Genomic DNA, 17471 nt, shown 5'->3' with positions numbered 1-17471 from the left:
CAGGGCAAGTTAAGATGCAGTCTGGTCCCTGAAGATCTTTATCCACACTTTCCTGCCACATCCAGCTCCTTCCCATCCAGTCAGATGAGCTCAGCCCCATTCAGTGCATGTCTGCCGATCATTTGGCTATAAAGGCATTAATTATATCTCATTGCTTACACACCGCTTGGTAACGGTATTTTATTGATTTAAATTGTCCCTGAGTGTGTGCAGTGAATTGGGGGAGCTTTATTTAAAGCTACAACTGCATTTCTGTGTACAGTGCTTCATTTTCCCAGGCACGTAGAAGCCCCTCCAATTGACTGTGGGGGGAGAACACAGGCTTCGTATTTGTTAACCTTATTTATGTAATGAATCCCAAAAATCGACTGTATTCCAGCACACACTGAATTGATTCGTAAAGGGACCTGCAACTTCTCCTGGGCAATTAGTTGAAACTGCATCACTGATTCCACAAATATCAGCTTTTTATTTTATGGTTTATTAGAAAGCAGAAGAAACTTTCTGAGTTATGTTACTTTTTACTCAAAGATAAACTGAGAGTAACTCAGTGAAGTCTGGAGAGAGTACAGGAGATGTTTAGAGAGGAGGAGAAGGCTGCTAATGCAAAAACATTTCCTTAACAGCATTCAGAGACTGGTAGAGATTTAGGAAATAGTGTGTAGGTTGTCAGCACATGGTTTCATTACGAATTGTGCCCTTTAGCCCTGAAGTGTGCCTATGTAGCAGCAGATCACAGAGATAGAATCTGCTCGTTTTAGTCCTTTTCTGATGCTGTATCTCAGGGAAGAGGAGGATTGTTGTATCTCTAGAAGAAAGTTGCTTCCATCACGTCAAAGCAAAGCAGTGGCTGTGAGGAACTCCTCAGTCACACCACCACACACTGACACCTTCCCAGATTTGGAAGGGCTCAGGCTGGTTCAAGTCAAACAAAAAAGCAACTACACTTGGTTATCTGGAAATGCAATGGAGGTGCCTTGACACATTTTCAACACAGGGGGAAACAGAGTAAGAATTGCCACAGGATTTGTGGACAGCTTTTACTTGCAACTGTTTTTGCTGAAGTTCAAGAGTAATGCAGAAAGAATACACCCTTACCCCAAAATAAACCATCCTCGCTCTGGGGGTCTAAAAGTAAGAGGTAACCAAGAGAGCAGCCAAGGCCATGCACCCTCATTCAGAATGGCATCTACTCTTGTGAGGTTACCTGACATCAAATTATTCTGCAGAAGTTTCCAATGTCAGATATCATTTTTTCCCTAATATCTATTCTAATGTGGGTGATGTTAATGGTTATTTTCCTTCTAGTTCCAGAGTCCACCATGAAGAGATTCCTGGTGCTTTGTGACTGCTTCTGGGCCTGGAGCCTCCTCCTGAATGCACTGACTGAAAGAAGGTGGGGAGATATTTTTTAATGCACCAACATATTTTAGGAACATTTAATTCAGTGTAGCAGCATAAGACAAATACTGCATGGGCTGCACTACAATTAAGTGTATTGGGGGAAGTTAATCCCTGTTCAAGTCCCAGCTAAATCTAAGTAAAGTTTAAAAGAAAACTACAATTTGTTTGCATGAAACTTTTTTTGTTCAATATGGTGAAGAAAATAAGCAAAAGCTTTCTGAAACAAATTGAAACTAATCTACCTCTTAGAAACCTGTGCAATTTTTTTCTATTCTCATATAATGACTACTCAGAAATACAGGTTTGGTCAGAGGGGAAAAAAGTATAATGAAGGGTTATTTTAAATATCATTTAACCGCTTTTAGTAACTTTATTGTGCCTATAAGCAGAGGCATAATTTAACTTCTTTGTTGGTCAGGACTGTGTGCAAACTTAGTAGTTGTATTGAAAATCTGAAGTAGACCTTCCTGGTGAAAGGGGACTGCTTGCATGAAGAAGAATTTCTAAGCTCAAAGCCCATGACAGTTATATTTTAAAAGACAATTCTGCACTGAGTATTTGTGGAATATTTGTTGAAATCATAATCTAAAAATAACGTTAGTATTAAGGCCAATTTGTAATCATACAACACCTCATCAAACAACTAGTAGTTTAACTAAAGACTATAAAGCAGTTTGGAGTATGCTTGAAGTACTGTCTGCAATTCAAAATTCAGTGAAAATATTTAAGAAGACTCTCAGTCAGATGTATTTTTGTATTATTAAAAACATTAATGTGCTTGTCAATGATGTTACCTAACAACCAGAAAGCAGTAGAATATTTTTATTGTCAATATAGTGGTCCCCAAAAGATCTATTTGTGCCTTGATCTCCTCAGTGTCTTCTTATGCATTCACAGTTCTAGAGGAACTTATTTCCTGACTGCCATGAAGATTTTAAATTTGTGTGGAGTGGTAATGGGCAAAGGTTTATCTGCACAAGCATTTCCTTTAAAAAAAAAAGATTAAAATAAGAGTGGGTGATTCATGTAACAGCTGCTGTATCAAATAATGTTTTAGGAAAAAAACCCCTTTATTTTTATAATACAATAAGGCAAGATTTGAAGTATTCCTGAAGTACTTTATCTGACCTAGCCAGAGAATTTTGTGAAAACATGTTTATTCTATAGATATTTGCACATATATCTATGCACATACACTTATTGTAGTTGTAATGGGTGCATGTGCATTCTTAATGTGAGAATTAAAACGCATTGGGCCAGAGTTTAAAAATCAATGGTGTGTCAGGAATATAATGACCTGTAGATGGAGTCCGTGCACAGTTTTTTATGAGACTGGGGTTTAATGTGAAAACACAATTGCATGCAGTAATTTTTTCCTCAAAATGTACACACCTTACACGAAGTAGATCTTGGGTTTAAAGCCATTTTGTCATTGTTAGTTGCCTTGCTTTCCCTCTCGAGTACTGTTAATGCTTTATGATTAAAAACAATTGATAAATTAGATCAAGTGTCTGTGATACAGGGACAGCCTTCCCATGTCACTCTTGTTATCATAAAAAAGCCCAGCAATAGGACTATTGCAATATGTGTGTTTTCAATGAGAAATCACAATCCCTCTGGAGTTACAGTCTACTCCATATGTGCACAAATGTTCAGAACCTTCCTGTTGTGACCATATGTCAGTGAAACCCAGCCCTCATAGTGCTTTTTACCTTTGCTAAAATGGTGGGAAGAACAGGTGAGGGCACTGACAAATGTGACTCCTGGCGTGGGAGCAGGGTATGTCATCCAACTGCACTGCCTCCAGCCCATTTTCCTGGTGCTCCTCACAAACATACTCATTTATTTACCATTAACATTTCTGAAGTGTTTTTGTATCCTTTTTCCACCTTAATTCTGATGACCTTCTGCTATCCTTGAGATATGTATGAAGAGCAGCTTTTATCTGACAATGAGTGTTAATATAAAATTCAATCCACTGAAGGTCCTGTGCTGAAATTCTGGGGAAGGTGTATGAGTAAAGATCTTTTAAAAGATAAAATGCCTGCTAGAGACAGTAGGAGAACTTGTTATTTGGTAACAGAGAGGAAGCATAAAAACATTGTCTGCAACTTAAAATTCAATTGTAGGCATGATCAATAAACATAAATCAATCTATTTTTTTATTAAATGAAGTTGTATGATATGGTTAGAGGAAATTCCTACCATTTTTTAAAACCTGCTAGGTATTTTTCCTTTTCATTAGGAATAGTGGTTTATATGCATTGAAACATCACACTTTATGGAAATAAACCAAATAGAATTAAAACTTCTGTAGATGTCAGTCCTGAAACAGATTTAAATACTCAAACCTGTACTGCAAAATAAACTTGGAAGTAGTGTTAAATACTCAAACCTGTAGTGCAAAATAAACTTGGAAGCATTTCCAGAGTACCTGTGTACAGGGTATACTTCCTCCCTCTCTCTGTATTTGATCCAAGTGGGATGTAAGTGTGGGATACACAAAGGATGTCTGACTGATGCAGCTCACAGGGAAAACATTTCATAGGTGGTTTAGCAGAACCTGATCATTTCATGTAACATCACATTCCTCCTGAGAGGGTCTTTAGTGGTCAGAGCAGGAAGGACTGGCAGGGCACCAGGAACCGTGTACCCCAAACAGAAAACAGGCTGGCCAGCGGAAGAATCACTTCTGTCACTAGACCTGCTCCTAAGGAAAGTCTTTGATGCTGCACTGTAGGAACTGGTGTTTCTCCACTTCAGTGGTAATATGTACAACAAAATGATGTTTTGAAAAGCAGCACTTTTGCTTTTGTCCCTGGTGACTCCATGTGTTTGTAATGGAAGTCTTCCCAGCAATGAATGAAAAACTGCCACTGGGTTGGGATTTAAGACAAGTGTAATCTACGATTAAGGGAATCATCTGTGACAGGGTATTAGGTAAAGGTCTCAGATTTAAGAGAAAGGTTGATTCTGGTGTCATCTACAGCAGGCAAACCATTAAGCCAAAGGATTTCATTCTGATTTGTATTGATGGAAGTAAGATTTTGGTAGCTGAGTTCAAAGAGCTTTAATTTTATCCTTCTTCAAGTAAAATTTCAGGACCTTTGACTGACTTAGAGATATACATAGGGATCTGTAAGGGAAGCTTTATAGACACAAGAGATTTTCATATCAACAGATGGTTTTGTTACGCATTTGAAAGGCAAAGATGGAGATATTTCTCCAAATCTAACTGCTACAGGAAAATGAGAAATAAAAGCAAAATTACATTATCGATGCTATGAAAATGTACACTCAGTCTCGTTCTATATTTAAGAAGATAACTCTATTTTTGTCAGTACTTGTCAGTGTTCCAAATTACCATATTTTTCTTTGTATTCACACCATTTATAGCTATTATGAATTAAACACATTATTCTTTGCTGACAAATGAGTGCTTTCCTGAGGAAAACACATATTAGCACATTATAAACATAAGGAGTAATGAGATAAACATTAAGGAACTGCCATTCTATTTGCTCACCATTTATAGGGGGGCACTGATTTTTTATGATTTTAAAATATTACAATTTAAGGAGAAAATGTAAACATGCAAGAACTCTACAAGGCACTACAATCTTGTTATATGGAGGAGGTTATGTGACCATAAACCAGTCTAAGCAAGATTAAATGGATTTGGAAATTGCTGTTTCCTAAGGTTATTGGTGGATTACCCTTTTTCATGTTAACTGTTGTGTATTTCAGCTATGGACAAACCTCATCCCAAGATGAACTCAAAGACAACACCACGGTGTTCACCAGAATACTGGATCGTCTGCTGGATGGTTACGACAACCGCTTGAGACCAGGACTGGGAGGTGTGTTGTATTATGATTTTCAATGTTACATGCTAGAGAAAAAGTCAGTTTAAACATTATTTTTTTCATAATATACTTGTCTTAATTCTGTTTTTTATTTACACAAAAAGTAATGCCAATATATAGCTTTTATTTTTCCCCCAAAAGCCATGCCTTCCCTGTCTTTTGCATAGTTGGTTTTCTCACACTTATACCCCAAAGAAGAAGAAAACGGTTCACAATTCAAGAAGACCTCTGAATGGGTAGTAAAACTTTGAATGTATAAAGAATAAAAGATAAAAAAATACAACCTGTGACCTGACAAATGACAAGTTGATGAATGAGGCCTAAATAGCCCATATATCTATGACTATTTTCATGAAGATTCGTTTTTTTAAAAGTGAAAGTATCAATCTACCCTAGTAGATTGTCTCATAGAAGTTTTTAAGATTTTTTTTCTATTTAGATTTGTAAGGACTTGTTTCTGTAATGTTTTTTCTTCACAGTTTGGTAAAAATGTCCTTCATCTTCTGTTCTTGGTGCTGAATCCAGAGAAAGGCATAAAACCACATAGCAATTCTTTGCTATAAAGCAATAGTCTTTATAAAAACATTGTCGCAAAGCCTGGTCTTCATCAACATCTCTGTGTTCACTCTTCGATTTGTTCTACTGTGACATTATCCCAAAATTGGGTCTTAAAAGCTTACTGTTCACAAACATGGAAATTCTAAATGGACAGGCACAAATCTGTTCTTTCCAGTGTGTGGAAAGGTTGGCTTTACTTCTTTCAGATGTCTTTTTTCTTTTTTTCCTTTTGGACTCTTCAGATGAAATAAAACAGAGCAACCACTACGCCACAAAATATAGTTCAGACTGTTTTCCTATAATCACTCTCAGAGGAACTGTAATATAAGGGGGTATTCCATTAAGGATTCTTTTATCATCTCCTGTGGATGAAATGGGAGGTAATGAAGTGTAAGGTTATTCTGTGGTTTGAGGCTACCATCTTGCAACTGTTGTTGAATTGTGAGCCAGGCTCTTCAATAAATTGACTTCACTGATTTTGAGGAATGGCTAAAGATAAAATTCTGTTTAAAAAGTATTAATTAGCACATTTAAAAATGTCTTGGTCTGTAAATCTTTGTGTGCAATTTGAGGTAATAGAAAACAAAAAAATAATATGTTTTTACTTTTATCTACCGGGATTATTGCCTGCTTTCTTGTGAACCCTTGACCTAGGGTAGATAAATGCTCCTTTATTCTTTGTTTAATGGAACTGGAGAGTTCAGTCAGCTACTCCATCACAGTAAATAAACCACAGAAGGCAATAAATAAATGAGACTGTAAACTGAGTCTGGTACATGTCTACAAGAAAAATCTGAGCATATGATGATTTCTTATATGAGTTTTATAGCTATTATGATTTTTTTAACAGAAACTAGAGGGGAAAAGAAAGGGACATGAAAGGAAAGGATTTTCTCTCAGTCTCTGGATTGTGATTTGGAGAACTAAGCACATCAGTATCAACTCCTATGTCTGTGTCTTTATATATATGTTTCTGAATGCAGACTTCAAAGTACTCATGAAAGAATCATCTGGTCCAGTTAAAACTTACTTTTGACAGAAAGGAAATGATTCTCTTCACAAAGTTCAATAGCAATCTGTATGGCTTTTGAAAGCAACAATGAGTGATGGGAAATAGGGGCTGGAGGGAAGGAAGGATTGGAGTAGTTTCTCTAACTAAGGGTTAGAAAAGTATAAATAATCTTTGCGTCCTTCCTTTTGTGAATTGTGTTGCTTGTTCCTGCCTGTAACCAAGAACCTCGAATATCCAATTTTCCTTCTGCACAGTATGCTATATTTTCATGGTGTCACTTCAGCAAATTTCTCTCTTACATTTGTCAGCTTTGAACATTAGAAATAAGAGTATCATGGCTTTAAAAAGAATAAAATAATCCCACATCTGATTAAATTGTGGGCAGTAAATTAATGTTGAAATCAAGTATAGTAAGAAGCAGATACACTCTTTTGGCTATTGAATAAGGCATTATTCAAAAGCTATAAATTATAGATTTCAAAAATCAGAAACTAGAGACAAATACCTGGGCTGATGTTTTCAGTTGTGGTAGTAACTTATAATAAAGGGTATGCTCAGGAATTTAGAAATTCACATCTTTAAAACCTTCTTTCTAAGGTATCTAAATCTGAGTGAGGCACCTCAGGATGACTCAATTTTGACAGTTGATTTCAATTCTCAGTATAATGGGGAAATGTATTCTGAAATGTTCCATGCATAAAAATATCCAGTGAGAAATCTAAATCAATATATATAATATATTTTATATATGCAATATATAGCATGGGTTTTGGAGCTGGAAGTTCAGTAGCCTTCCATCATAGCACGACTTGATACTGGAAATTTGAAAATGTATGGAAAAGCAGTGGTTTCATTTTTTTTACAATCATCAGTGATGGATTCTTGTTAAATATTTTGATCAGAACACAATTTTATCCACTCTGAAGCAAAAGTTAGAGAAATGTACCAATGTAACAATATTTTTAGATATGTAGAATTAGCCCTAAAACTCATTCCTTCCATATTAGCTGTGATGTAACTATCAAAGAATTTAAGAGACCAGAGCCCCTCATTACATGTTATGTTGATAAATTTCATGCTGTTAGGCACAGTGTAAATCTGTGTATCACTGAGTGCACTACAGCACTCTTCCAATCATCCAAAACTGTCCATTCTATTCTTTCTGTGCCTTCTGGGAAACAGCAGATGAGGTAAAGCAATGCGTGGTGCAGATGCTTTGTCTTACAGGAAAGGGCACATTGCAGAAGACTCTGGTTATCCCAGTACGACCTCTCCTCCTGCGGTGCAGGTGTTCAAATCCGTACACCTACAGAAACAGAATTGTGTGCATGAACAGAAGCAGAAAAGAGACCAGTTTATCTCTTTCTCACTTATGGAATAAAAGATAGTTTCTTCAGTAAGGTTATTTGTTTTTCCTTCCTTGCCATTATGTGTATGCATGAAGAATTCAGTGATGAAAAGCTATCTTTAGTTACTGCAGAATTGTAATGAATTGTGAAAGGGGTTTGATCTTGATCTCGGCTCTACTTATTTAGAGGAGTAAATTCATCCTTTTGGAAATAAACACCATGATATTTCTCAATCTCAAGTCTGCAAACATCCTGTTAGTGTGGTGAGCAGCTTTACTGTTTGGTAGGAGTTTTCTGGTGTGGCCAATGAGGCACCATGAAGCCAAGGAAAACCTTCTGGAGAAATCTAATTACAAAGATTCATTGTAGCAGCTACACTATGAATTCAAGGGAAAGTCAGAGAAAAAGGTGGAGCATTAAGATAATGAAAAACTTAGAGGTATTTAATTTTGAATCACTCTTCGGGCATGCATAGAATAAGTGCTAGATTAAAATTAACTCTGCCCTTGCCTTTTTTTTTGAGGTGTTACTTCAAAAGGAAAACTAAAAATAACATATGCTCCATAGAGAGTATAGGAAAGGAAATTATCATCAGATAACCCAATACGGCCATATCTGAAATTAAATGAGAACCTCTGAGCAGTTTGCCATAAAACAAGGGGGGGAAGAGAGAATTATTTGCCATTAACCAGAATATTAAACAGTGGAGTTGGTGACCCACAGAGAGAAATTACAGTGATTGAATATGCTTGTTATTCAAAAAATGACATCGTTGATAAAATTAATCTGATTCTTTTTTAAAAGAGCATGCAACACCATGTTATGGATTAGCACATTTGCAGTTCTTATCAATAATTATTGATATAAATTATGTTATTTACTTGTTTTGCCTCCTTCGCATGTGGGCTTAGTCACTTAGTCAGACACTGCTAGGAAATAGCATCTGTTGTACCCATCCATAAACATGAACAAATAGTTACATTTAGTTATTTATGCATGGAAAATGGAACTTCCAAAATGAATGTAAAAATGTTGTGAATGATGCTAGAGGACACCTATTGACTCTGTGAGAGGATAATCATTTACAAAAAGCAAGGAGAGGGATTTGCAGAGAGTAACATAGTGAAGCTGAAAAGAGGAAATCATGTCAGACATTAGGGAAAAAAAAACTGAGGGAAGTCATTGAGGTAATGGCATAATTTTCTGTGGAAACTACCTGGGTTGTAGAACTAGAGGTGATCAAAAATGGCCTAAATAATAAAGATGCTGATCTCTATTCAAATACACAGTTGTGAAAAAAAAAAAAAAAAAAAGGATCAGATAGTACTGGGAAGGAGTGAAATAAAAAGCAAAATTCACTTCAGTGTGTGTTGATCTCTCCTAGTAGAGAACTGCATCTAGAATGGGAGTTTAAAAAATTGAAGAGCAATGAAAAAGGATATAAAAAATAAGTTTCTCAGGTAAATGGATATGCCTTTCCCTTTCCCTTTTGTTCAGGGTTGTCTTCATGTGGGGCATAGAGATGGTCTCTGGGTTGCCACCACAGCAGGTTTGAAGTGCCACAGTGGAGACAGGGAAGATTTGCTTAGGGCAAAAAGAAGGTGATGAGATTCATTAACATGAAGTCAGGGACAGCTACAGATTTTCTAAGACTTTCACCTTTGCATAGCACATCTCATCTCCCTAAAACTGAAGGATACTACGTGTTCTGGGACCTTTTAAATTAGAATAATGGTAAATGTGGCTTATCTCTTTGAGAGAGATTTTCTAGTAGAAAGGTTAATACAGAACAAACAACAATGGGTTTGATGTGACAGACCAGAATCTTCCTGAATTAAATTTGGTTTTGTTCTTGGCTTGAATGCCCAGTAGATCATCCCAAGTAGATTATCAACTTGAGTACTGAACAGAATTATCCTTATTTTATGCTGTCAGTTAAAGGTATTTGTTGATGTCTCCTGTGTGATGTTTATCAAAATTGAGTGGGACTGTCCTTAAGTGGAGCACCAGCCAATCTCAGGCAATTCATTACTTCCACGGAGTAGAAGGGATGGGGAAATGGACCTCACAGTATTATGTTAATTAGATTTTAAGATTCAGTTGTATGAGAACATTATATATAAACATGATAAAATTTCATCTTGGTTATTTTAACATATCTGAGCTAATATAAAGTTTAAGGAAAATAAGGGGTTTGTTTGTATGCATAACTAAAGATTAAATGATTCTACTCTAAATGAAAAGACCTCACCCCTACACATTATTCAAGTAAGGAAGGACCAGATGCTACACTTAACTTTGTAAAACTGAAGGGGCTGATTTTAGTCTTTTTTTTCCACTCTGTAGGCACCAAATGAATGCAAAGACAACTGTAAAAAGCCTTAGAAAATCCTAGGGAAATTGATTTAATACAGGAGTAGGGAGGTAGGTAGGATGTGAGCAGCTCTGAGCTGTTAATTGGCATGTGCAAGTCCCAGTAAACTCAGCACAGACTGCAGTGGGTGATCACAGGACAGCTCACTCTTCTCCCTTTTGGTCTCTACTCTTACTAATGCAGCAGCACAAAATGCCTGAGTGCATTTCTTGTGGTTCTTCAGTCAAAATACTTCACAGGACACAGCTGGGCTGATTAGTCTAAGTGTGCACTGTACAGGTATCAAAACTCCTTTAATTCAAAGCCAGAGGAAAAATCTCCTCCATATTAATAATTATAGCACAGACAGACCAGAGACGTGCAGGAAGAACAAGTGCATTACCAAAAAATGGAATTAACTTAAACCACCACAACGTGCAATTCAAATAAACCTTGTGCTCAAATACTGGCAGATCATAAAGGGAAATATTTCATGTATGGGCTCTCCTGATAAATAGGCTTATTTCCTGCTGTTTAAATAAATCTGTATTTCTTATTTTGTTCTCACTTTATAATCCAGTCACAATTCTAGCAATAATGAGATCCCTGGGAGTTTAAATCAAAATATTTATTGTTACTAATTTTGAGTTTACACTAGTCTAGCATCATTAGCAAAACACAGTATTTGTAAACAGTAAAATTACAGTAGTTGAGGTTGACTGATGCTTTCATAGCTCAGTGGATCCATGTGGATCCATTTCATAGCTCAACTGATCCATGCTTTCATGGATCAGTTGCCCAAAGCTGTGTTCCAGAGTGTCTGGGTGTGGTACTCAGCTGCTTTTTTGCTGCTCAGTAACTACCTGGACCCTGTGGTTGCCTTACAGTCAAACCAGATAGTCATTATTAATTTCCTTAGGGTTTTTTACTGAAATCCTTACATATTCCACAGATATCCCTACATTACCTGCTCCTGGTTCATGAGATGGATGTCGTAGCCAAGAGACAAAGTCAATGCATCTTTAGAACTGCTGGATTCCTCTTCAGCAAATCCAGTCAGCTCCTGACCTGAGCCTGTTTTGGTCAATGACTAAGACTTGTCTCTAGTTCTGAGGGATGCAGTGAAGGTTTTGAATACAACTCAGGATTTGTGGTTCCTGAAAAAAGCATTCTGAGAATTTGAAGCAAAATTTAAGTCTTCCCATGGTAATCAAGATGCAAATTGAACATGGGTAACCTTGATTCTAAATATATAGCTCAACTCTATGAGTAAACACATGTCCTGTGCAGGAGTGACTCACAACTTCTGAAGTACTTAACAAAGCACAGTTGAATCATCTAATTAGTAAAACAGTAAACAAAAATTTCAAAACTTCCATATGGCTATGGAGTGGCTAATCTTTTTCTGTGTTTTGATACTTTTTCGTTGGTCTTGAAAGTGAGGTACACACCAAAGGAAAAAAAATATTTTGGTGGTCTGTACATTGGTTTGTCTGCATTGGAAGGGATTAGGTGCATTGCAAAAATGTAATCACTGTGGAGATAAAATAATCTCTTCTAAATTCACAATCTGAATTTTCTAATTTTCATGTGATTTATGTGCCACTTAAATTATTTTCAATATTGTACAGAAATAAAAAGCATTGCTTGTTTTTTCACTCCCTTGGAAATCTCCCTTCTTAGTGCAAAAGTTTTGTTTCCATTTTCTGTCCTCAAGTTATTTCCTTAAGCCTCAGCCTCTCTTCTATGACTACATGTCTCCCAAAGCTAGAATTCAGTCTGAATTTTCCTGTCAGGTGGAACAAATCAGTATTTAAACAAGTCCAAAATCTTTTGAAATCAGATGTTTGTATTAAATTAGAGGGGCAGTTCATTAATTATTTTTCAATATTTAAATAAGATTATACAAATAGCTACATATATATTTCTTTGTCTTAGGAAAATTTTTGTCTTCTGCATATCTGCTTGCTATACATATACTATAGTGTTTTCTTTAGGATTACTTTTAATATTCCATATTGCTCAATTTATGTATTTCTCGAAAATTATTTCAGAAATGTTATCACTCGTTCCATGTTTGAAACCTCTATCAAAATCCCTATTCTGGCACATAGTAAATGTATTCAGACTTTTACCATCATAACTTTGGAAAGCTGATGGGGTTAGCTGCACTCCACACTGCTTGGATTCCTGCCTCCAGGTGGTGTTACTCCCTGCAGCTATATTTAATTCAACAGGATTATTTTGATCTATGCCATCCTGGGTGAATATTTTGCTATGTGTGCCCTAGAACACACCAGGATGCTCAGAAGTGACTGATCCTGTGTGTGTGTAGAGGGAGAGGAGAGGGATGGGGGAAGTTAAGCTTGGGTGCTTCTCAAAGTGTCTTTTGCCAGTCCATCTACACAAGTCAGATGTTCAACCTCTTTCTTGAGATCAACACCAGTTTAGGCATCTCAGCACTTGTAGCCACTAAAATCACTGGTTTCTTCTGAAATGTCCAATGTCATTGTGCCATGGAGATCCTGGAAATCACAGAGGGGTCCAGCTGTATGATACAGGATGTGCATATAATCTGTGTTAGGTACATGCTACAGATTTCTGAAGTGTTATTTATACTAATCTATCATTTGGGCTTATAGTAGAGGAGAGCTCACTTTCAGAAAACATTTAGACAGATGATTTCAGTAGGGAAGTTTAGCAATGTTTATTTGAAACAGTTTTAACTCCTTTTTGTTTATTGAAGTAAAGGGTAATACAGCCATTTCAAACTCATACCAATAAAGTGTATTCATGTCTGTATACACCATAATGTATTCTCTCTCTTTCTTCTGTGTTCTTGATCTCAATACAAAATATCTAACTCACAAGCCCAGGGTTAATTATTAGACCTTATTTTAGCTTGCCCAGAACCTGAATACCCCATGAGATTATAGAAGATTATAGAGATTATATATTGTACTGTGTTCAATATTCAGCACTGGCTATAGTGTCAGACAAGATTTATCAGTCAAAGAATTAAAAGATTTCCACAACAGTGGAAATATAGCTGCTGTACTGTTGCATCTCAAAAAGTTCTGTGGAAAACCTGTAATAAAAAAAAACAAAACTGTTGCTGACAATATTGACAGTGAAATTACTTCTACAGTAAATTCTCAGGATCGTATTGCAGACCAATTTCAGAATGGCTAATCAAAGCCAATAATTTCTCTATTTATTGTGAGAATTGGTAGTGGTTAGATCTAATGAAGGCTCTTTATAGATACTCACTGTCCTAATTTCCTGCTTCATCAGAGCGTGTAACTGAAGTGAAGACTGACATCTTCGTCACCAGTTTTGGGCCTGTTTCAGACCATGATATGGTAAGTGATGGCCTATATTTCTACAGCACTCATTTTCTCTTGTCTTTTTAATTTGGAGGATGAAAGAACTATGCAATAACTTATTTACCCCTTTTAAGGCTGGTCTTCCTTTAAGCCCTTGATCCGAAAATGCCGTCAGCTTTTATGTGCTGCCATTCCTGCTGCTGTGACTGCATTTAAGTGCCCTGAAATTAGAAGCCTCAGTGACTTTAATAACGTGTTTTAACAGACTTTATATTTGCTACATAATATATTATGAAATGCATTAGGGTTTGGATCCATATTCTTCTGAGAGTGATTGCTTAGGTCCTCGCTGGCACATCACTGATCCAATTTGCCAAGAAAGATCATCATCTTAAAATGCAATTAACACTTATGCCTATGGTGTGACATCTGTACAGTGTAACCTGTATTTTTATATTAAAAGCTACTGATCAATGGAAAGTGACTTTCCTAGATCTTGGCTGCTAAAAAGAGAAGATTAATGAGAGAATTAGTGTCACTTCTTTATGGAATGAATATTAAAATCAAATTGCCAGATAACTGCAGGGAATGGAGATGTTCAGAAAACTGAATGAAGATGTTGTGAGCCCTGGTCTTAAGAGATACTAAGAGTTGTGTAGAAATATGGATAAGGTACTTAAAATTTTGCATATAAATTAGGTTTGCACAAGTATGTTGCTATTTAGAGGGGTAAAGCCTGGTCTGCAGCCACCAGTATCTGCTGGATGCTGTATTAGGATGAATGCTAGAAATATCCTTGTTAGTTTAAATGAAGAAATGAAAGCAGTTCAAACTTAGCTGGCTACATTTAGCTAAATACACTTGCCAAAATAAAAATTTTTCTCAACCTGAGGAAAAAAAAAAAGAAAATAAGTAGAGGAAAGGAAACAAGTTCTATTTCTGACTGCAAAATTGTCAACTGCTTAATTTGAAGTAACAACACCAGGTTGTTACAAGTTTCTGACTACTCAAAACAATGTTAAGAAATGGAAAACCAGATAAATTAACTTTTACAAGACAGTTTATTTTTCTCAGTGAACTTTATGAAAAGCCATCATTTTTTGGTTGTTTGTATAAGCATTTATAAAACTACAGTCAAATTTATAATTGCAACCAATGCCATGATATCTATACCATGTTGACTCCAGTTTTTCAGTCAGTTAAACAGGAGAAAGAATTCATCATCCTCTTAATAAAATGTGTGACCACGAAACACAGAGGCAGGTGTTCATATATTTTCAAAACTAAAGAATTCACAGAAAAGTATTTAGTGTAAAACTCCTACTCACCTCCCATAAAAAGTAACGTGTGTGCAGCCTACTCATGTTGAACCTTTTCTTGAGGAACTAGGTGTGAAATCAGAGACAGAGAGATAAACTGAAGAGTTTATCAGAGTACAATCTATTTTAATTTCACTGTACACTTACTGCAATGTGCTCTGTGCACAGACAGGTTGGTAGCAGATCCTCTGTGGGTTTTTTGTCTTCTCTTCTGTTAGAGTTGGGATTAAATGCTCAAGAGACGCAGTTCATGTTTGCACTCAGATGTTTATTAATTCTTATCTATCTGTAGTAAGTCTCACAAGTTGTGGGTTCTAGCTAACAAGGTAGAAAATGGCTCTGTCTCTTTCCAAGGTCTTTTAAGCATGAATTGTCCAATTATGAAAGGACACCTAAATTTTTTTTACTTTTAACCCAATAACCAACTACCCGTGGCCTGCAATGTGGACTTTTCTACCCAATTACAAGGAACCACCCAAACCCAGGAGGAGGAAGGTGAAACAGAAGGACTTAGCCTATGCCCTAAATCTTCCATGTTGATTTATATATATTACTGTATACTTAAATCTCAAACTCCCAAGTTTTGCACCCTGTGATGTCACACACTTCCATTCAAACTACACAACCATAATCCCAGTGCCACCACCCAGCCTTGGAAGCCCAAACTCCACGGCCCCAGGCCAAACAGTATCCTCCTGAGGGTCAGTGCCTGCCAGCACAGAAAACCTGAATTTCTCAGCTTCCAGGGCTCCAACATCCCTCAGCTGAGGGCTCCCCAGGTTCTCTGTGTGCAGCTGTGGGGTGTGGGAGCACTTTGGGAAGGCAAGGGGAGGATGTGCTGTGTCTGAGCCTCGGCTGGGGCTGGGCTGGCCAGGGGGTGTTGCAGCTGACACTGAGGGTTAGGAAAGAGCTCACACTGACACCAGCACACCCCAGCCATCAGTGTGCAGGGACACAGTGAGGCACCTGCATGGATAAGTCAGGGAGTGCTCATGGTGCTCCTACCCACTCTCCTACCCACTGCTAAGAGTGGCATAGACAAAACCTGATAGTCTATAAAGAGACTGACTTGGCTTGTTCTTATATTGTGAATAAAGCTAAATGGGGGAAAAGCACTTTCTAAAATAAAATCCTCTCTTTTGGAGGAACTTTGCAGGTTTTCAGGCACGTTCACATGGTGAATTGAACAGAACAACAGATATTTGGCTATTCTCATATGAACTGTCATTTTTGTGAAATTTTTGATGTATATTATTTGGAATAAGCATTTCAAAATTAACTGTTTCATTAGGCAGAATTTTTTTTCTGGGAAACCTTCATTGCCAGTTTTTCTGTATTGAAAGCTTTTCGTGAATAATTATCTGTCTTACTTTCTTCCTGTACAGAACCTCATGTAGACCACAGAGTGATCTACCCTGTGAATAAACAATCTCCAGGGAGAAGTATTAGAAGAGTAAATTAAAGAACATTTAAGTCAAAGCATTATAAATATTCAATACCATATAATTTATTCAAAGTGAAGATAGGAATCTTCTTTTTTTAGCCTGTGCACTGTGGAATGGAGAGTCTCTGCTGTGGAGAATTCATTCCAAATTCCACCTCACTCATATGTCTGCACATAGGCCAATGCTATTGTACATAGCCCAGAGAAAATCCTCCTGCTCCCTTGCTCTGTAGGAGAAAGCCCTAATCAGAGTATCTGATGGCTCAGCTCTAAAGATCAGCTGTCTGTCAGGATTCATTTGAGGAGAATTAATGTACATGCTTAAGTGGGTAGTGAAAGCTGAAGAGCTGAGATATCTTGGCCAAAATTAATTCACTCTATATGGTATGATGACCTGGGATAGGGGAAGATTCAGTCTGTGCCAGGCATGACCTGTCAGCTGCTTTTTAATTGAATTTTATCTTATGCTGTCAGGACCCTTATCAAATCTTTCTGACTCCTTGTCCTTTTCCAACAAATAAACCTTGTGTTTGTATGAAGCGAAAAACCAGACTCTGTTTTCTCAACCTGAACCACCTCCCACTCACCCCCTTTGCAGCTGAAAGAGAAAAAGGGAATGGCTGAAATGATGTCACCTTCTGAGCATGTCTTTTACCTTTCCCGTGTGTGTAGGAGGAAATTTTCTTTGGTCCTAGTAAAACATGGAGGAAATTCAAAATTTTAATGATGGATGCTGTCTTTTACACCTCCTTCTGTCCTACAGTACTGCACAGCTGGGACAGGATTTTGTCACAATTCAACCTCAGGCCATGACCCAGCAAAATTCTGAATCAAGTAATT

General features: G+C 37.0%; 1 protein-coding gene across 1 annotated transcript in view; it reads left to right on the top strand.

Moving 5' to 3' along the window:
- The first annotated feature begins 1308 nt into the window (after window positions 1–1308).
- GABRA1 (gamma-aminobutyric acid type A receptor subunit alpha1) overlaps window positions 1309–17471 on the top strand; it is a 38463-nt gene continuing 22300 nt past the window's right edge. Inside the window, exons 1-3 of the mRNA XM_083871454.1 lie at window positions 1309–1396; window positions 5152–5264; window positions 13837–13904. Coding sequence (XP_083727580.1) covers window positions 1323–1396; window positions 5152–5264; window positions 13837–13904 — 255 coding nt within the window. The 5' untranslated portion in view covers window positions 1309–1322. The remainder of the gene's footprint in view (window positions 1397–5151; window positions 5265–13836; window positions 13905–17471) is intronic.

The sequence above is a fragment of the Zosterops lateralis genome (assembly GCF_965231275.1).
Source record: "Zosterops lateralis genome assembly, chromosome: 14".
Classification (NCBI taxonomy): domain Eukaryota; kingdom Metazoa; phylum Chordata; class Aves; order Passeriformes; family Zosteropidae; genus Zosterops; species Zosterops lateralis.
Note: the sequence above shows the minus strand (reverse complement) of the source record. Positions and strands in the feature narration are given on the sequence as shown.